The 22,404-nt window shown below is 35.1% G+C and overlaps 1 protein-coding gene across 1 annotated transcript; it reads right to left on the reverse strand.

The window, feature by feature from the left end:
• Window positions 1-20,209: 20,209 nt before the first annotated feature.
• On the reverse strand, window positions 20,210-21,667 carry LOC107956328 (metacaspase-9). The gene is made up of 2 exons (XM_016892028.2): window positions 21,229-21,667; window positions 20,210-21,134 (listed from the first exon to the last, which is right to left on the reverse strand). Exons 1-2 carry the CDS (start codon window positions 21,578-21,580, stop codon window positions 20,455-20,457), a joined length of 1,032 nt encoding a protein of 343 aa, XP_016747517.2. The 5' UTR covers window positions 21,581-21,667; the 3' UTR covers window positions 20,210-20,454.
• Window positions 21,668-22,404: the final 737 nt, after the last annotated feature.

Consider the following 22,404-nt stretch of genomic DNA (forward strand, 5'->3'; position numbering starts at 1 on the left):
ATGGTGAAATTGTTGTGTTTAGTAGGAGAGTTCAAAAATTCTGTTAAAGATGAATAATGAGGTGTTTTGGTTTACGTTCTCTTTTATGGCGAAATTGTAGAAGGTGATGTTGGTTGTATATTTCAATGTCGGCAAAGAGTAGGGTTGCGATTCAAAAAACTGTAAAGCTGGCAGAAATGAAAAGGAAGATTAGTGCAAAAATAGCTATTTGTTGTGGAAGGGCAATGTCCAGATTATTTTACAAGTTTCCAATCTCTACAGATCTGTTCAAATTTTGTGAGATGCAACTGTTAGATGATGATGACTTGGGCACTATGATGGAAATATGGTGGTCGACTGGAAGTGAGAATCCCCAACCAGTTGAGTTATTTACTGAGTTAGCAAACTCAGAGCCTGTTGAAAATGTTAGTCCAATAAGTCAACATCGCGAATTTGACTTTGGTCGTAATGCCAGATGGACAGACTAGTTAGAATGCGGTGGGACATTGCAGATACCCGAAAATCCAAATTATGGTGGGAGTTCGTATAACAACCCTACCCCCGGTCCCCGTCTACAAATACATTCGGAGGTGATAATAAGCACAGAGGCAGATATCAAAGAAATGACCAATAATGATGAAGATTCTGATCAGGACGTTTACGATTTTAGCGACCTCGATGTTGATAAGGTTCCGGACGATATCGTTGATGAAGGCCCGGAGGAGGTGGAAGACGTTCACTGGCCTTCATTCAATAACCCGAGTCGTGGCATTATTTTACGAAATGAACCTGGAGGTGACCTGTTGAATCTAGATCCAGATGCAGTGCATGCATCCGAGTTCCCTGAGTACACTGATATAGTACATGCTCATAGATTGACGTCAATTTCGTAGTTGGAGGAGTTGTTCATTGGGTAATGGTTCGAGAACAAGGCGGGCTGTGTGTTTGCCATCAAACATTAATTATAGCATGAAGTTATCGATTGATTACAAGGTTGCCAAGTCTACACCGACATTATATGTTAAGAAATGCTGGAGAGCCGACGATGGGTGTGCTTGACGGGTTCGGGTTGCATTTATACAGAAGACTCAATAGTGGCAAATACGAAAATTAGAATGGTGTCATACATGCACTGTCGTGCGTATTCTCAAGATCCCCAAAAATTGGATGCCAAAATTATTTGCAACTGCATCATGTCACTAATGAAAGATAGTCCAATCATTCTTGTGTCGACATATCAAATGGATCGGCACATCAGGAGGATCAGCAGCTGGATCAAACATGGAATGAGGCGGAGTGTATAAATGTTATTACCAAACATATCAAATGATATCAGTGGTTGCTCTGGGTAATATGAACTCGAACCGCCCATGTCCAGGTGATATGAACTGCTCTGTGACTCTTCACAAAAAGCATCAACCTATTGGTACGATATGTTTAAAGGTTGGTCCTCCGAGTCGGGCTCCGCCATATGTTGATCCTCTAGCTCCCCCATAGGTTGACTTACATATCTATAGCTGTGTCCGGTACTATTATATGTTGCCCACCATATAACTAAATACGCCATCGAGTCATGTACCACTACATGTATTCAGTCAAAGGACTGAAGTCAAACATGCAAAAGTGCATCTCAGGCCGCTTGTTGTATCGAGCATTCCATAGTACTACATGTATCTATTTTGCTTATCTGATTATGATAATTGCATCTAATATGGACTTAGGTCTGAATCTATATTTGACTGTATATGAGATTTTGTGTATGTACTGCATGTCTATTTATGTTGGGTTAAACACTAAGTTTGCGAAAATTCAGTTCTGCTTGTCTGTTATGTTCAGGTAATCCACAGTCTTAGGCAAATCGGTGCGGCAGAGTTTCACGGTAACCACAAGTTTGTGAACTAATTTTAATTGGTGGTTTTTGTTTAGTTATGGATTATTTCTGGGAGTTTTGTAATTAAGGGACTCTCCGGACTGTTTGGTTTTATTTTAGATTTGGATTTTCGAATTAACTCTTCATTTGCGACGGTTGGCTAAAACCGTGGTTTTTACTAAACAAAGGTTTTTTTGAAAATGCAAACGGGATTTTCAAATATAACGATTTCTAATATTTCTGCTCAAAATTATGTTTTGGAATATGAATTAATTAAATAATGTTTTCAGTATTATTTATAAAACTTGGTTGATTTATCGAAATGGTTCTGATTTCAAAACCCTTCATCGCAGCATTACCAAATTTGGCGATAATGTCTATGCTGGGTTTGAGGTGTTACACAAATTGTCACATAACTCGATCGGTATTATACCACACAATGGTTGAGAAGTTGAGCACTGGCATGTTAATACACCACACATGGGCTTCTACGTGAACCCACTAAGGAATAAGGGTTGCAATGTTCGGTGCTGAATACAACATCCACAAGAACTGCACAATATAACATAATGAGTCAAGTCACATCACATACTGCAAGTGGATAAGTTAAATCAACGTTACTTAAACCATGTTAATATGTATTACTTTCTTTCCGACGGATGCCTCTATCATTTGTTGGTAAATGATTAATGTTTAGGTCGCACCAATTCGCGGAGACGTGGCCCATCTAAAACCGAAACAAACATGTTAGCAATTAAATGTTAAGTATAATTTTGTTTTTACCTATTTACAAGTGGCGACGAATATGGTTGGTGCCTAACAACCACTAGAAATGGCATCCTGTATAGAGCCCAAGATTGCAGCAGATTTAGTCAACCAGCCATGTTACTAACCCCATGTTTTGTTGCTCGGCAAAGCTCATGGTACAATTTGGCCAACACTGCCGATCCCCAGCTGTAATTATCGACACGAGAGAAGTCCTCACATAGAGGCAAGTACTTTAAGTGGACCCTATTAGACGTGTTGTTCGACATAAGTACCCCCGATTAGCTGCATAATATATGCTCAAGTGGCACACATCACCTCGTGCTCAGTGGCAATGCTTGATAACTACTTAAAATTTAGTTTCAACCATGCCAATGTCAAGCATGTGAAATTATGTTCCCCACCACTAGGGGACCGTCCAAGCAATCTGTGGCATAGTATTGAAGGTTCCAACACTTTTCTTTGGCCCGTGACCACAACAATATCAACTTATAACCCAAGTTACATAGCAACATCTTCCAATGTGATAGTACACTCCCCGCACGGCATAATGAAGGTGTGGGTCTTCATACACCACTGCTCAACCAAGACGGATATTAAGTTCACCCTCAGGCCAAACCTTCAGATCAATGCAACGTCCCCAAATCCCGCCAATTGTAAGTATGGCATGACTCGCTCGTCCGGATTGTGCTTGGGAAAATGAAACCGCAACCTCAGAACCCGATACCCATCCTGTATGGTAAATTTTTTATAAAAATATGATAACTCAATTATCTAAAGAGTTTTTCATTTTAGATTTTAGAGAGGCTTAAATAATAGTTTTTCATTTTAGGAGGTCTAAAAAGTACTTTTCTTTTTAAAGGAGCCACGACCCCTGCCTAGTTTGGTCACCTTCTGTGGTGACGAGATTCATTCCAATGAGATTAAAAACAGCAGTGATGATGAGATTAATTACTATAATAATGAGATTATTAAAATTAGTGGTGAGATGTGTTTTAGAATTCGAACACAACAATGGCAGTGAGATAGATTATAGATTTATAGTAAAAAGGAAAAATGACCATTATAGACACTAAACTAAAATTAAACTAAGGAAGTTTACACCATTCTGTATATTTTTGTACGATTAATATTTTAGCGATAAAAACACCATATTTCATATTTCATGTTTTATGTAAAATACTTTTAATCTTTGAATGAATGTTAATACATGCAATATTTTAGATCGATAGATAAAAATATAGAATCAATTGAGAATTTACAATAATATCAACAAATTCAATGATTGGATTGTTAAGTTAAGAATCATGCAAAAATATATGAAATCGTGTAAAATTACTTTAGTTTCGCACTAGTATAAGCGAATTCTTTTTTTTTAATATAAAAAATTAATTATATAATTTAAATTTATGTATTTAACATTATTTATAAATATATTTCATTATTTATAAATATATTATTTGAAAGTAATGAAATAAAATAAATATTATAAATAAAATTATTGAAATATAGTATCTATTATTGAATTAAATTAACCATTCTTTAAAAAAAGAGTGAAAATTATTTTTTTAAAATGCATAGGGTTTTATTTTTAAAAAAATTTAAGATTTAGGTGTAAAAGATAATCAATCATAAAGTGCATAGGGCTTTATTTTTTATTTTTTAAATAATATTGTTTTTGGCTCACATGCAGTTTATTGAGTTAGGTTAAGTATACCTAACTCAAAATTTATAAAAATGATAAAAGGCATGTGATTTAGTAATACAAATATTTTATTCTTAATTTTAATTCAATTTTTTTATTTAAAACAGTAAAGGATGTAGATACCTTTATAAATTTGCACCTTTTATTTTATAGTTCAGTCATTTCTTAATTTCATTTAGAGATTTATTGTATACAGTGACGGAGCATAGTGGAGATCCAGGTAGCATGGCATCCCTTAAAATGGTAAATTTTTTATTCAAGCCCTTTATAATTTATAAAATATTAAATTAATAATGGTAAAATTGTATTTTAACCCCCCTAAAGATGATAAAGTTTTGATTTAACCCTTTAAAAATTACAAATTACAATTTAATTCCAACCCAAAAAAATTTAGGCTCCGCCACTTAAATAATTATATCAAATTCGATAAAAATTTTAAACTTCACAGGTAGAATTGAAAAAATATGTGCTTTATTTAATAATAATACTTTTGAATGGGTTGAATTTGGTTGAATTGGCAAGAGATAAGGTGTGGATAAAATAATAAATTTAGTAGATTATATGCAGAACTTGGTCATATCAGACTCAGTGCCATGAACTTCACTAGCAAGCTTGCTAACACAGCTGCAGCATAAGCTATTAACTGCTTAATCACTATTTTTATTACAACACTCAAAGATGAAGAAGAAGATTCTATATTTAATTTCTTAATGTTAACCTTGCATTTGCATTTCCTTGATGGCGCTTCTATACCAACTTTCAAGGAGAATAAAACAAAATAATAATAACTTTTTAGTTAATTTGATGGCATAATTGGTAAGGTTTTTTTTTTTATTTTTTTATTTGGGGTCGATTTTGCAACGATATAGACAGGTAGGTAGGCACATTTTATTCTGTTGAATAACTAGTTATATGGTATAAGAGTGGTACCTAATTGATTATTAATGTCTTAAGGTCGAATATCGAAAAAAAAAACAATTCCCCTTTAGAAAAATATTTATTGGAATTTATTATTTTGAAAACTAAAAAATTTAATCATCTTGCTTCAATGAAGAAATCGAAACCCTGTAAGTTAGGGTATGATTCTTTGAAGTTCCGATAACAACATGAATTTGCCTTTATTAGAAAACTTCATCTCGAGATAATAAAATGTCATATCCAATTATTTAGGACCCAACGTTTTGAATCCTCGAGATAAGCTTTAATTTTGGAATTTTTACGTTCTTCGGAAAGAAGGATACAGGGTTACCTAAATTCATCGAGGAAAATTGAAACCCAGTAAGTTAGGGCACAATCTTCTCGAGAATCTTGGATACCGAGTATTGTGTTATTTTGAAAACCTTTGAATAAAACAATTTAATTACTTTAATTAAGCATAATCCTTTAAGAAAAAAAACGATGGAATGATAATGTATAACGGGAAAGGATAGTTTGTAAACTAAAGTGCACACTAATGAGCGACAAATAAATACAAATAAGCAATACAATACACATGAGAGCAATCATCTTTATACAAATACTAACTTTAAAAGCTAATGAATCAAAAGTCCATTTTGAAAGAAATACGAAGCAAATTAACACAAATAAAATGTAACAAATTTTAAAACAACTAAAAAAACAAATGACATGAAAGAAGGGGAATTATGTAAATTTAAAATAATATATACATATATCAAAGTTTGAAATAAATCAAAAACATAGTTCGAAATAAATACTACATAAAATAATAGTATCCAAATAAATTTTAAAATAAATATTATATAAGAAGAAAATCAAAACACACAAAATAATATACATATATTAATTTAAAAAAGTAATACATATGGAATGAAAAACTTCATAATAATATATAATAAATTTAAAAATAATAATAATGCATGAAAAGCTTAGAAAAATAATACATATAAAATTAAAATAATAATATACAATAAATTTAAACAATGTTAATAATAAATTTAAAATAATATTAATTTTAAAATTAAATACATTAAAAATAAGGGAATAATAGATGCTTAAATAAAATTTTTAAAAAAAATCAAGCACAGTAAATTAGTAGGGATTAAATTGAACTCAAAATAGAATTAAAAGGGAAAAAAATAAAACAAAATGAAGGGCCAGAGCATAACGCGCGAATAACATGAGGGCCAAACAGGAAATATTGCCTTCTCTCAAAACGCTGCATTTTGATGTGGACCAAAATGATACAAAAAGAAAATGTCAAGCAAAATTTAAAAGCCATTAAAGAATTGATTTGAATACGTTATAAACGTGGGGGACCATTTGCACAAATTCCCCATGCGCTACAAAATGCGCGGATCTTTCCCCGGGTCGGGTCACTACGCGGGTATACATGGCGGTATGGCGTCGTTTTGGAGTCATTAAAACAGACCCCAAATGGCGCCGTTTCTTTTATCATATACAAACCAATTTTAACCCTAAAATTAGCAGCCATTTATGATTTAAAAATCAATCCCTAAAAAAAACTTGTCTCACCCTCTCCGAGCGCCGTTCAACAATTAGGCCGTTCAAAGGTCCTCCGCCCTTCGCCCGCCTCCGATTGCGATGTAGCGAACCAAGGTTCGACTACCAGGTAACCGACTCTTAACTGTTTCTTTTTTCTTCATTCACGATAAATAAATAAAAAGATTCAAGAACAGAAAAAAATTATTGAGAGAGGAAAAAAAATGAAAATCACCTCTGGATTTCTGTCTTTTAGCAATTTTTATTTCTTTTCGTATCCCCCATTTACAAATTTTCAATGGCTTTTTATAGCCGAAATGAAACAAGAAAATAAAATAAAAAGAAATCTATTCTGTCATCTGATGGTCTTGATTTGCGATTTTTTATTTTCTTACTATTTTTTCCTACCTCTGCTGTTTGTTCCCATTTTTGTTGTGCAGGTACAACCTCGGAGGGGCGCACGTGCGCGGAGGAGCAACATGCGCGGGGGGCCTAGGTTCGGCTGCAGCGCAAAGGCAGAAAGCTACTATTGCTGCTAAGGTTTCTGTTTCGTGGTCTAGGGCTAGGCATTGGGCCTCTGTAATTGGGCCACTATTTATTTGGTTAAGGATTTAGATTGGGTCTTAGTGTATTTTGTAATCGAGTTTGGGTTTGGGTTGGCAATTGGACTGTATTTGGACTTTGAATTTTTATTTGGTATTTGGTTTTATTTATTTACATACGGGCCAGGCAAATTGGGCCAATTATAGCTGCCCCTCTTTGCTCGTTCTCGTGTAACAGGAACGGAGCAAAGAATTTAGCAATGGCCAATTTTTATTTCTTTTCGTATCCCCCATTTACAAATTTTCAATGGCTTTTTATAGCCAAAATGAAACAAGAAAATAACATAAAAAGAAATCTATTATGTTATCTGACGGCCTTGATTTGTGATTTTTGATTTTCTTACTATTTTTTCCTACATGTGCTGTTTGTTGCCATTTTTGTTGTGCAAGTACAAGCTCGGAGGGGCGCACGCGTGGGGGGCCTGGGTTCGGCTGTAGCGCAAAGGCAAAAAGCATCTATTGCTACTAAGGTTTTTGTCTCGTGGTCTAGGGCTAGGCATTGGGCCTCTGTAATTGAGCCACTGTTTATTGGGTTAGGGATTTAGATTGGGTCTTAGTGTATTTTGAAATCGGGTTTGGGTTTGGGCTAGCAATTGGACTGTATTTGGACTTTGAATTTTTATTTGGTATTTGGTTTTATTTATTTACATGCGGGCTGGGTAAATTAGTCCAATTAGAACGTGTTAAGAACTTTCTTAATGAACAAAGTAATGCTATATTGATCAAGAAAATAGGTGATTTCCCTTCCTCTACCATTTCACAATAATAGAGTACATGAGTTAGCTATTATTTATAATTGCTGCTAACAAATTAATAGATTGATGAGAATAAAAAAACTAAATGTTGCCTATCAATACTAACAGCTATTATTTTATATTTTAACATTAACTTATCTTTCCGACGGGTAACACCTGAAGAAGACTTCGAAACCGAGCGAAAGATGAAACAGATAAAGGCTTAGTAAGAATGTCAGAAATTTGATCGCACGCAAGTATTTCACCCACAACTAAAGACCTAGCAGCAAATCTTTCACAAATAAAGAACAAATCAAGCTCCACGTGTTTAAACTTAGAATGTAAAACCGGATTCACAGCAACTGCAACTGCACTTGAGTTGTCATACCATATAGTAAGGAAATCATTAGACTGAAGTTCTAATTCTTTTAATAATGAAGTCAGCAAAAGGACATCACTCGTTACTGCAGTAAGACTCTGATATTTAGCTTCGACTGTGGAATGAGACACAACTTGTTGTTTCTTTGAACACTATGACACTAAGTTGTGACCAAAATATACACAATAGCCAGTTGTGGATCAACTATCATCAAGATCCAGCCCCCAATTTGCATCGGCATAACCAACTAAAGAGAGTTGAGTAGACGAACGAAACACAATCCCATAGTCTAGAGTACCACACAAATACCGCAATATGCATTTTAAAGCAACCAGATGTATAGTAGTGGGTGTATCCATAAATTGGCAGATGCGATTTACTGCGTAGGCAATATCAGGTCGAGTTAGAACCACATACTATAGCGCCCCTGCAACACTTCTGTATTCAGTGGGATCAAAAAGTCATTCCCCGCCATCCTTAGACAAAGATGATGAGCTAATCATAGGAGTATGAACACTCTTTGCATGAGTCATACAACACCTGTTAAGCAAATCACGAACGTACTTTTGCTGGCATTGATGGATACATCCATCAGAGGAACGAGTCACCTCAACTCCAAAAAAGTAATAAAGATCACCCATATCTTTAAGAGAAAACTCCTTATGCAATTTCTGAACAAAACTTTCAATACATGTAGGTACACTTCCAGTAACAATAATATCATCCATACACAAGAACATATAGAGTGACAGAAGGTATGACTTGAATAAATAAGGACGAACTCGACTTGGATATATGAAATCCAATTGAAAGTAGGAAACACTTTAACTTTTTAAACCAAACACGTGGAGCCTGTCACAGTCCATACAATGCCTTCTTAAGACGACACACCAAAGGTTCACCATTAGGACTAAACTGAACATACCCTGGAGGTTACTGCATAAACACTTAATCAGTAAGATTGCCATTTAAAAAAAACATTATTAACGTCTTGAGACAGAGACTGATAGTATAACTCGAATAGTAGCATGCTTGACCCCCGGACTAAACGTTTCCTTAAAATCACATCCAAGTACCTGAGAACATCCTTTAGCCACTAACCGAGCTATCCGACTTGCAATCGTTCCATCCAAATTTTTTTTACTTTGAAGAGCCATTTACACCTGATTACCTTTCGACCGCTTGGTGACAGAATAAGTTTCTAGGTGGAATTATGTGTATTTTGGAAATACGCCCATCTCGTGTTGTTCAAAAAGGCAACAAGTTATTTCTCGATCAACAGCAGAAGTAGAATATTGAACTCTTACTGCCGCCACCAGTGATATAATATGGTTAGTCTCTCTGCTAACGGAGTTACAACTTCATTCTGCTGACTCTCCTACTATTTGGTGTGACAATTCTAGTGCAGTAGCGATTGCTGGCAATCTGGTTTTACACTTCAAGTTTAAACATGTTGAACTTGACCTTTTCTTTGTCCGTGAAAAGGTTGCTAACAGTTCACTCGTTGTTGGTGAGGTACCAGCCTGTACCAAGTTGCTAACATTTTAAGGAAACCATTGTCTGTCTCTTTGTTTACTCAGTTTTGTAATTTCCTTCGGATCTTACCTATTGAGAAGCTGGGTAAATGTTAGAGTATGTGAATGTATTAGGCTATTAGTCTGTTATCAAGACTGGTATATTGTTAGTAGGTTAGTTAGTAGTAGTTAGCTCAAGTCTCATGCATATAAGTATTATCTCTATACTGATAGAAAAAGGTTAACAATACAAACAATTTAATTAGTCTTTTCTTTCAATATTTTTCAGTATTATAGAGTTAGTAACATGTTCATATTATTTGTTCCAGTGTTGATGGTATTGGCAACTACTGTTTTGTCCAAAAAGCTTGACGTCATGCTCATGACGTTGGCTACTGTTTGTAGGCTCCGATATAAGGTTTCAATGGAAATTCCCCTAGTCCTGTAATCAATAGATGGTGGTATAGCCCTTAGAGTACTATGGGGTCCAATTTGTTCTTTAGTTTTATCAATCAGACCACCACTGTGGCAGGAATCAGAAATAATTATGAAGCTTAATCCACTTGGTAGTCGTTGAATCAAGTGCCCCAAGTCGACGTCTGCACAACCATCGCAACCACCATATGACATGAATAATAGTTCGCTTAGATTGAGGGTGTTTCAATAATGTGATATATTTGGCCTCTAATAAGAAATCAACATATAGAGTGGGTGATTAATCCGAATTGGGAGGAGGACAGGTGTTGTGATGGACAAAGCGTAAGACAAGGTGGTTTCCGACTGAAGCAAGAAAGCTCTAGCAAAAGGCAGCTAGGTATTCCTTTTTCACACAAAGACGAAGATAAATGATTATAACAGCATGATATGATCTGCTTCGCCTTCGTCCACTACCTCATCTTTATGTTTTTGTTTTGGTCGTTACTCACGTCGGCTTTTGTCTGCAAGTGCTGCATGTCGGTCCTACTATCGTGATTGTGTTGCCTAGCTTCTGATTTCTATGTATTAATAGGGTCTATTTGAATGTGCGGTTTGCAGAGGTAAAATTAGAAATTTGTTTTTAAGTGTTAAACTTTGTATCTATATAGATTTAAGAAGTGTTAAATCAAAATTTTATATTTTTTTACGATAAACTGTATTTATACAATGTTTAACTTATAAATTTATTGATATTACAGAGGTTTAAATAATAGTTTTCCATTTTAGGGGTATAAAGAGTAATTTTCATTTTAAGGGCGCTACGATTAGACTTGATTATGAGTTGGGTCACCCGTCCAAGTCTAATGGTTCTCTTGACAAGTGAGAGAGATTGGGCTAAAATATAGCCCAAAAAAACAGACTTGGACAAAAAATAATATCCATATTCCAAAGGGGCCGAGCCTCGGGTAAGATTTTTTTGCTTGGGCCCAACCCGACCCAAATTTGCTTAAAAAATTTTCCTTGCTACTGTTAACTATTGTTTGCTATTATATTGTTACTATATTGTTGCTATTATTTGTATATTGTATAATTATTGTTTTATTGTTAATTTTGCTACTATTTTCAATTAGTTGGGAAACATTTATTTCAACATTTTTAGTGTATTTGATGTATTATATTTTTTAAAATAAAAAAGTATAAAATATTTTAATATAGGCGGGCCGGGCAAGGCTCAGGTTTGGCATTGTTTATCTGGGTCAGGCTTGATAAAAAATTTAGGCCCATTTTTTGGTCGGGTAGGGCTTGAGCCTAGAAAACGAGCCTAGAATCCCAACCCGATTGAGCCCATGATCAAGTCTAGCCACGACCCCTATCCGCTATGGTCACCGCCTTTGGAGACAAGATTAATTCTTGTGAGATTGAGAATAGGGATGGCGATGAGATTAATTACTATAGCAGTGAGATTAGTTACTACAGTGATGATGTTAAAATTAGTGGTGAGATGCGGATTCAAACACAAGAATGGCGGGAAGATAGATAATAGATTTATAGTAAGAAAGGAAAATGACCATTATAGACATTAAAATAAATTAGTTTTCACCTTTCCGTATATTTTTCTATGATTATTATTTTAATGATAAAAATGACATATTTAATATTTCATTTAAACACATCGTGCATATTTTTAACATAAATTAAAAATTTCTAACTATTTGTTTTATTTAAGAATATTTTTAATCGTTTAATAAATGTTAATATATATAATATTTTAGATAGCTATGACAGAAATATCGAATCAATTTAAAATTTTACATACATGAAAAGTACAACAATATTGATAAATTCAATGGTGGGTGTCACATCACAAAATCAGGGTTAAAAAAATTAGATTAGCGAAACCAAGTGTGGTCGTGTTCAGTTTTGATTTGAAGTTGTGAAAATTAAAAACCAAGAGTACGTTAACCACCGCATCCCCAAATAGTCATATGATGTCTCATAGGCTTCACACCCTCTTAATAAAATCCCATCATCCTCCTTCAGTGGATCCAACACCATTAACCCATCTACGTAGCGAGTATTGGGAATTATCCATATTTATGGAAAATCAAAGATATGGGTATCAAATAATAGAAAGTCAAAGATATGGGTATCAAATATTGGAAAGTCAAAGATATGGGTATCAAATATTGGAAAGTCAAAGATATGGGTATCGAGATATTGGCATAATAAAATCTGAGATATTTGCAATATATGGTCCCTAATTGTAAAGTGACTTTGCAAGTTGATCCCTGAACCTCAACTATAAATAGGTGCCATCTCTCATTCTGTATCTCAAACTTGCCATTCTCTACTTAAGGCATTGTTTTTTCTCTCTCTCTCTTTGTAAATTCTCACTTGTATTTTGGAGTGAAATATATTTGGTAGTGCCCGAGGACGTAGGCAAAATTTGCTGAACCTCGTTAAATTCTTGTGTTCTTTATTGTATTATTCTGCATGAATTGTGTGTGTGATTGTAGTAATTTATTGTGCTATTAAATTACGACTGAAGGATATTCTGGCTAGGAAAGACCTGGTACTTAAGCGATCCTTGTGATCCACCTCTCTTTCCTGGGAATTAAACTTAGTGTGATTTTTTAGTACAATAATTTTACTCTTTTACACGCTTCCGCACAACAATTGGTATCAGAGCTAGATTCGTACTTGGGGAATACGATCGTTCACGGTACTGTTCACGTACTGTAGTTGGGATTGAGGAGAAAAAAATGGAAAAGTCATCGTCAAAGACTACTGTGACCAATGCGAAATTTGAAGTAGAGAAATTTGATGGTACCAATAATTTTGGTATGTGGCAATGTGAGATCCTGGATGTCTTATGTCAGCAAGAGTTGGATATAGCCCTTGAAGAAAAACCTGACAAGATGGATGACAAGGAGTGGGCCAAGATCAATAGACAGGCATGTGGAACAATTCGCCTATGTTTGGCCAAAGAGCAGGAGTACTCTGTCATGAGGGAGTCATCAGCGAAGAAGTTGTGGGATACACGGGAAGAAAAGTTTCTAACAAAAAGTCTTGAAAATAGGCTTTATATGAAAAAGAAACTTTATCGATTCACGTATGCACCCGGTATGTCGATGAATGACCATGTGAACTCATTCAATAAAATTTTAGCAGACTTGCTAAATTTGGATGAGAAATTTGAAGATGAAGACAAGGCATTACTGTTGTTGAATTCTCTTCCTGATGAATATGATCATCTTACCACCACATTGCTTCATGGGAAGGATACAATCACATTTGATGCAGTCTGTAGTGCGTTGTATAGATCTGAGACTCGAAAGAAAGATAAAAAAGATCACAGAGACTACAGAAGTCTTAACAGTAAGAAGTCGTTCGCACAGCAACAAATCTGGTAGAAGGAGTAAGTCCAAAAAGAGACCTGCCAAAGATGAATGTGCTTTTTGTCGTGAGAAAGGGCATTGGAAAAAGAATTGTCCTAAGTTACAAAAGGGTAAAGCTATTTCTGATGCATGTGTAGCGGAGCATGATGAGGAGTCAGACTTTAGCTTGGTTGGCATGGCAATGGCATGTCATACAGATGAGTGGATTTTTGATTCGGGATGTACTTACCATATGTGTCCTAATAAGGACTGGTTTTCTAGTCTTAAAGAACTAGAAGGTGGAGTTGTTTTTATGGGCAATGATAGCGCTTGTAAGACAATGGGAGTAGGTACAATCCAATTGAAGAATCACGACGGCTCAATTCAAGTCTTGACAGATGTTCGCTACATACCTATCTTGAAGAAAAATCTTATCTCATTAGGGGTCCTAGAATCTAAAGGGCTCACAATCACTTTGAGAGATGGATTACTAAAGGTAGTAGCTGGGGTATTGACGGTGATGAAAGGCACAAGAAGGAATAATCTGTACTATTTAAATGGAAGTACAGTTATTGGATCAACATCAACAGCTTTTACGAAAGATGCAGATTCAGAGGCTACCAGGTTATGGCATATGCGATTGGGACATGCTGGTGAAAAAGCTTTGCAGAGTTTGGCGAAGCTAGGCTTGTTGAAAGGTGCAAATTCTTGCAAATTGGAATTCTGTGAACATTGTGTTCTGGGCAAGCAGACAAGGATAAAATTTGGTTCAGCAATTCACAATACAAAAGAAATTCTGGACTACGTTCAGAGTGACGTGTGAGGACCTACTAAAGTGGCTTCTTTGGGAGGTATGCACTATTTTGTTACTTTTGTTGATGATTATTCAAGAAAAGTATGGGTGTATCTAATGAAAAGGAAAAATAAAGTTTTGGATGTATTTCTTAAATGAAAGAAGATGGTGGAGACCCAGGCTGGTCGAAAAATCAAACGACTTCGATCAGACAATGGTACTGAGTACAAGAATGATCCATTTCTACAAGTATGTCACGATGAAGGTATTGTACGACACTTCACTGTTCGAGATACACCACAACAGAATAGGGTGGCAGAACGTATGAATCGGACTATACTGGAGAAAGTTCGATGTATGTTGTCCAATGCTGGATTGGGCAAAGAATTTTGGGCTGAGGCAGTTACATATGCGTGCCATCTAATTAATCGGTTGCCATCAACTGCAATAAATGAAAAAACTCCTATGGAGAGGTGGGCTGGTAAACCTGCTACTGATTATGATTCTTTACATATTTTTGGTTCCACTGCATATTATCATGTAAAAGAATCTAAGTTAGACCCAAGAGCAAAGAAAGCATTATTCATGGGTATAACTGGTGGAGTAAAAGGATACCGTTTCTGGTGTCCTGATACAAGGAAAATAATTTTCAGTAGAGATGTGACTTTTGATGAATCAACCATGATGAAGAACAATGATTCACAAAAGGATAACACAACCAGTGGCACTTTGCAGCAGGTGGAGCTTGAAAAGGTTAATGATGATCCAGCTAATATTGAAGGAACAAATGATGAAGAAGTTTCGACCCAAGAACTTCTACAGCAACATGATTCAATTGCATATAGAAGGCCAAGAAGAGAGATTCGTATGCCTGCTCGCTTTGATGATATGGTGGCCTATGCACTTCCAATTGCAGATGATGATGTTCCTTCTACTTACACAGAAGCAAGAAGTAACTCTGATAGTGTAAAGTGGAAGCAAGCTATGAATGAAGAAATGCAGTCTCTTCATAAAAATAGGACTTGGGAGTTGGTGACACTACCTAAAGGAAAGAAGGCAATTGGATGCAAATGGGTATATGCAAAGAAGGAAGGATTTCCTGATAAAAATGAAGTTCGATACAAGGCTAGATTGGTAGCAAAGGGTTACGCTCAGAAAGAAAGAATAGACTACAATGAAGTATTTTCTCCAGTTGTGAAGCATTCGTCTATTCGGATTTTGCTAGCCTTGGTTGCGCAATATGATCTTAAACTAGTTCAGCTCGATGTGAAGACCGCATTTTTACACGGTGATTTGGAAGAGGAAATCTATATGACTCAGCCAGATGGATTCAAGGTTGCTGATAAAGAAAATTGGGTTTGCAAACTGACAAAGTCGCTTTATGGATTGAAACAATCTCCAAGGCAGTGGTACAAGCGATTTGATCAGTTCATGAAAGGGCAAAGGTATACAAGAAGTAAATTTGATCATTGCGTGTATTTTCAGAAGCTACAAGAAGGATTTTTCGTATACTTGCTATTATATGTTGATGATATGTTGATAGCATCTAAGAGTAAAGTTGAAATTGAGAGATTGAAGACTCAACTCAACCTTGAGTTTGAGATGAAAGATCTAGGTGAAGCTAAGAAGATCCTTGGCATGGAAATATGTAGGGATAGAGCTCATGGCAGAGTTAGTTTATCTCAGAAGCAATATTTAAAGAAGATACTACAGAAGTTTGGCATGAACGAGTAGACTAAAGCTGTAAGTACCCCGTTGGCTTCTCATTTCAAGCTTTCTGCACAACTATCTCCTTCGACAAATACGGAACAAGAATACATGTTACAAGTTCCGTATTCTAATGCAGTAGGTAGCTTGATGTATGCAATGGTGTGTACAAGACCCGACATTTCACAGGCAGTTAGTATAGTGAGCAGGTATATGCATAATCCTGGAAAAGGACATTGGCAAGCTGTGAAATGGATTCTACGGTATATTCATAAGACCATGGATATTGGATTCCTATTCAAGCAGGATACTACACTTGGTAAAGGTGTTGTTGGGTACGTTGATTCTGATTATGCCGGTGATTTGGACAAACGAAGATCAACCACTGGTTATGTGTTTACTCTTGCTGGAGGACCAATAAGTTGGAAGTCTACACTGCAGTCTACAGTTGCGTTGTCAACCACAGAAGCTGAATACATGGCTGTAACAGAGGCTGTAAAGGAAGCTATTTGGTTACAAGGTATGGTTAAAACCTTGGGATTGATCTAAGAGCATATTAATGTGTATTGTGATAGTCAAAGTGCTACTCATTTAGCAAAGAATCAAGTCTATCATGCACGTACAAAGCATATCGACGTACGTTTCCACTTTGTGCGGGAAATTATTGATGAGGGGAAAATTCACCTTCAGAAGATTAAGACTGCAGATAATCCCGCAGATATGATGACCAAGGTGGTAACAACAATCAAGTTCGAACATTGTTTGAACTTGATCAATATTCTGCATGTTTAACAGTTGAAGAAGGCACTATCAAGTGTTGTTGACAAAGGCAGAGAGAATTGTGTGAAGATAAGATTACTCGAATTAAATCTTCAAGGTGGAGATTATTGAGAATTATCCATATTTATGGAAAATCAAAGATATGGGTATCAAATAATAGAAAGTCAAAGATATGGGTATCAAATATTGAAAAGTCAAAGATATGGGTATCAAATATTGGAAAGTCAAAGATATGGGTATCGAGATATTGGCATAATAAAATCTGAGATATTTGCAATATATGGTCCCTAATTGTAAAGTGACTTTGCAAGTTGATCCCTGAACCTCAACTATAAATAGGCATAACCATTTCTCATTCTGTATCTCAAACTTGCCATTCTCTACTTAAGGCATTGTTTTCTCTCTCTCTCTTTGTAAATTCTCACTTGTATTTTGGAGTGAAATATATTTGGTAGTGCCCGAGGACGTAGGCAAAATTTGCTGAACCTCGTTAAATTCTTGTGTTCTTTATTGTATTATTCTGCATGAATTGTGTGTGTGATTGTAGTGATTTATTGTGCTATTAAATTACGATTGAGGGATATTCTGACTAGGAAAGACCTGGTACTTAAGCGATCCTTGTGATCCACCTCTCTTTCCTGGGAATTGAACTTAGTGTGATTTTTTAGTACAATAATTTTACTCTTTTACACGCTTCCGCACAACAGTGAGGATGGAATTTGAGGCTCACATCTTTCCCGAAGATTCCGAAAATCTTTTGGCCAATATTTACTGCGTCGTGTAGGAGGCCTGCTGCTGTATCTATCGCACCATGTATGATATCAAAAGGAAGACTCTTAACCTTGACCTTAGACGGTTTAGGCATGTTGGGATTTACTGGTGTCGTCATATGCTCAACACCAAATTGTTCTTTCTCTTTTTCAATGAGACCACCACTGTGGCACGAATCTGATAGGATTGTGAAGCTTGCTCCTTCTGGTAGCCGGTTAACTAAACGGCTGAAGTCCATATCTGCAGAAACCATGTATATATAGGGTATGAATATATATTGCTAAAATAAATATTTAAATTCAAACAAAAACCTACCCGTGACAAGATTTAAATCACAAGCCACGATTGCTTCATCTTGCTTGAAAGGCTGGCCAGGTTGAAAGATTGGAATGCGTGTTCCATGTCCACTGAAGTAGAAAAATAGGACATCTCCTGCTTTAGCATTGCACGCCATTCTATTAAGTGCATCCCTAATGTTTGCGCCGGTAGGCAGAACCGACGACCCTGGCGCACCGGTGAGGACATTAATATCACTTTCCTTGAACCCAAAGTTCAGGATCCCATCTCCTATGGTTTTCACATCATTGATGCGTCCATGCAAGCCGAATTGGGTCTCGGGGTAGTTGCATCCCACCAGAACTGCTCTCTCGTACCCTTACCCATCTTGCTTTGCTAATTTGACTATTTTGTGTTGCTTGTACCCTTGTATTAATGTGCTTCCACCGTCTCACTAAGACCCTATATATATACACACTAATTTACGGCCTGTGTACTGTCGATTAAGATGATCATAAAGTGGATAGGGTTTTACTTGTTTTTTCTTTTTAACAAACTAATATTATTTTTGGCTAACATCCAATTTATTTAAATACGTTAAGTATACCTAACATAAATTTTTTAAAAATGATAAAGGCAGATTATGTTTTCATAGATGTAATTTAGTCATACAAATATTAATAATTAATAATAATTAATAAACACGTTCATTTCAATTAATTGTATACTCTACTAAATGGTAAGATGTGGCTTATTAAATTAAAAAATTAAGTCTGACTTCCTCTCAACACTATTCACACACCCTTGTTATTTATATTTTTGCTCTATAAAAAATAAGGATTTTGTGATATTTTTTCCTCTTAAATGATTTTATTTATATTTTTAATTATATTAATTATATTTTATATTAGTTATTATTGATTTAGAGAATAATTGGAGAAAAAAAAGAGCTTAAAGTTTATTTTTGACACGTTTTGCGGGTTGGACTTTCAATATTTACAATACAATTTAAGTATTTTGGTAATAACTTAAGCTACAGGTTTTAGTTTTGGGCTCATAATATACAGATTTGAAGAAAATTGACATAACTAACTAAATTTGTTTCGCGGATGAAGCCCAAAAACATCAAGAAGACATCAAAAAATGTCCTGGAAGTTTGTCCGAAAAATTGCCAAAATATCTTGAAAACTTTTGCTTTATATAATTAATGGTACTTTTGTACTTTCTCTATTATATTATTTTTCTCTATAAATGGACATTATTAGGTTAAGACGAGGGGAGACCTAGACCTAGGCGTTCTTAGTTTTATTTTGTTTTTTTAGTTTGTGGCTTTTTAAACTCTCCATCTAGTCGAAGGTTTTATCAGATTTTGATTTAATAAATTTGTGAGACTTAATTTTTGCTTTAATTTTTCTTTGTTCTTTGGTATTCATGCATTTTTTGTTTTAATTACAACTTTTCAAGTTTATTGAATGTTCAGTCGGTATTTGATAGCTTAGAATGATTGTTTTGTCAATTAGAATTCTTAAATCCATAATTGTATAATTCATTCTAATACTAGTGACAAACTACATAATTCGTTTATGTCGCAGTTTATATTTATGTGGTGTGAATGTGTGATATAGCTAAAATGAATCTCGCTAGGATGAGTTTGTTAGTTAGAATTTGGACTCTCTCGTTCTTAATACTGCCGATAAGTTAAATCTAGGGCGTTGAGTTACAGGGTTATTTATCGATTAGGAAATAATTTCAAACGAGTTTTCTCTTGGCTATCGAACAATGAGAGATGGGTTGCCTTACACTGAGTCAACAACTAGAACTAATTTATTAAAGGTATTGAAGTTATTTTTGCATTGATGATCGAATCTTTGAATCAAACAAAGATTTTACTTCTAGCTAGAGTTTCTTCTCATTAATTTTCTTTTATAATTTATTTTTACTTTGTTTTAATTTTAATTTTTAATTTTAAAATCTTTTTATATTTTTCATGTAAGTTTTTGTTTTTATAAATCTCTACATCCTTGCATTACTTCAATACAACACCAAAAGAACCAAATGGCAAACACTATAACTAAAAATCTTGCAAAAGAGGCCGTTTTATTTTATCATAAAATTATACATGAAATAGCCATACATGGCGATTACATAAGCTTGAAGGCCTTAAAACACAGACATACGATAGTAATTAATAAGCAAACACACACACAGACGCAGTAATGAAGGCTAACTTCAACTTCGTAGTAGTGCACACCGATGGAGCACATTATTATTTAGTTTACAGTTTCGACCTCTAGTGATCGAAAACCCTGGTTCAAAGCCGGCAGCTTATGCACCCGTAGTGGTGTTGGGTTGGTGGCCAAGAAAAGCTGCATCAGCATTCTCATCACTGCAATAAAGGCAAGGGTGCTGCTGCCCAATTCCTAGCTTTATTATTTCATTCCTAGCCTTCACCACAAGCTGTCTATTGGTTAATGCACCTAATTCGCTCTCCTTGATGACCTTCAGAACTGAATAGGTAAAGGCCCCAAACGCCTTTCCTCCGGTTTTCTCACTCGCTGGCATATCAATTGAAAGCTCATTGGCTTGGCACCCACTTAACAGAATTCCCTCATCCTCCGTCAGTGACCTCAAATTCAAAATATCACGCTCATAATGGGGTAGGAATTTGAGACTCACATTGTTCCCAAAGATTGTGGTCAAAAGAGAGCCAATACCCGTCATATTATCTGTTCCAGTGTTGATGGCATTCCCAAGTGCTCTTGTGGGAAATAAGTCTTGTGTCGCGATTATGACGTTGGCCGCTGTTTGTAGGCACTGGAATAAGGTTGCTAAGGAAATGCCCCTAGTCTTGTAATCAACAGGTGGTGCTATACCCCTTAGAGTACTATGGGGTCCAATTTGTTCTTTACTTTTATCAATCAGACCACCACTGTGGCAGGAATCCGAAACGATTGTGAAGCTTGATCCACTTGGTAGTAGCTGAATCAATTGCCCCAAGTCCACGTCTGCACACCCATCGCAACCACAATATGATATAAATAACAGTTTGCTTAGATTGAGAGTATTTTAATAATTTAGTTTACCGAGTTGATTACGTACCAAAAATGGGATTGAGATCACAAGGCACAATTGCTTCACCCTCGTTGGGAGGCTGGTGGGGGTCAATGCGGTGCACAAGTCCATGTCCACTAAAGTGGAAAAGCAGGACATCTCCTTCTTTAGCCGCGACCACCATCTTCTTGAGTGCAGCCATAATGTTTGCACGTGTAGGCTTACACGTGGACTCTGGTTCATCAGTTAGGAGCTCAACATTTTCGGAATCAAAGCCAAACCTGCTCACGATCATTTCTCTCATGGCTTTCGCATCGTTTACGCATCCGCTCAACTTGTTGATGGTGTTGGGGTAGTTGCATCCGACCAGAACGGCTCTCTTCTTACATTCGGTGGCCATCTTGCTTCTGTTTTGGGTCGCTTGTCTTGTCTTGTGCTTCGGACGTTGCACTAAACACCTATATATATGCACACATACACACTGTAGTTTACACTATGCTCACTGACCATACTCTAATAAATAATACATCATGTTGGTAGGTACAACTGTTTTATTTTATTTTTTGTTTAGAAAAAAAAGGGCTTTTTTTTATAAAAACAACCCAAAAATAATTAATTACTTAAATGACTTATTTTTTTTGATAAAATACGAAAATAACCTGAAATCTATGGAAAAAGTTGGTAGAGCCAAAGTGTGCCACCAACATGCCATGTCAGCAATTTATATTAAAAAATTAATTTTTGAGTAGAGCTGCCACTTGTATAAATACTACGGAAATATTATGATTTTTTTTCTTTTTAAGTTTTTTTGATTTGTCCCTTATATATTTTATTTATTTGTTTATTATTGGTTTTATAAAATCTCAAATGTATATTTTAAATGTTTTATAATATTATTTTTTAAAAATTTTAAATATATTTTTCTAAATTTAAATATTATTTTTTAATTTTTAAATATTATTTTTTAATATTATAAAATATTTAAAATATATTATTTTTAAAAATATGACCTTTCAAATTTATTATTTGTTTTATAATATTTTAAATATATATTTAAAAATTTTTAAATATATTTTTTAAAATTTTAAATATATATTTTTTAAATTATTTTTAAAGATATTCAAACATTTTTTTTAATTCTATTTAAAATCTAAAAAATAATATGTGTTTTTAGAATGGCTTCACCACTTTATTACAAGTGTCATTTTTAAAAAAATATGTTTT

This window comes from Gossypium hirsutum, chromosome D06, assembly GCF_007990345.1.
Source record: "Gossypium hirsutum isolate 1008001.06 chromosome D06, Gossypium_hirsutum_v2.1, whole genome shotgun sequence".
In the NCBI taxonomy this organism is placed as follows: Eukaryota; Viridiplantae; Streptophyta; class Magnoliopsida; order Malvales; family Malvaceae; genus Gossypium; species Gossypium hirsutum.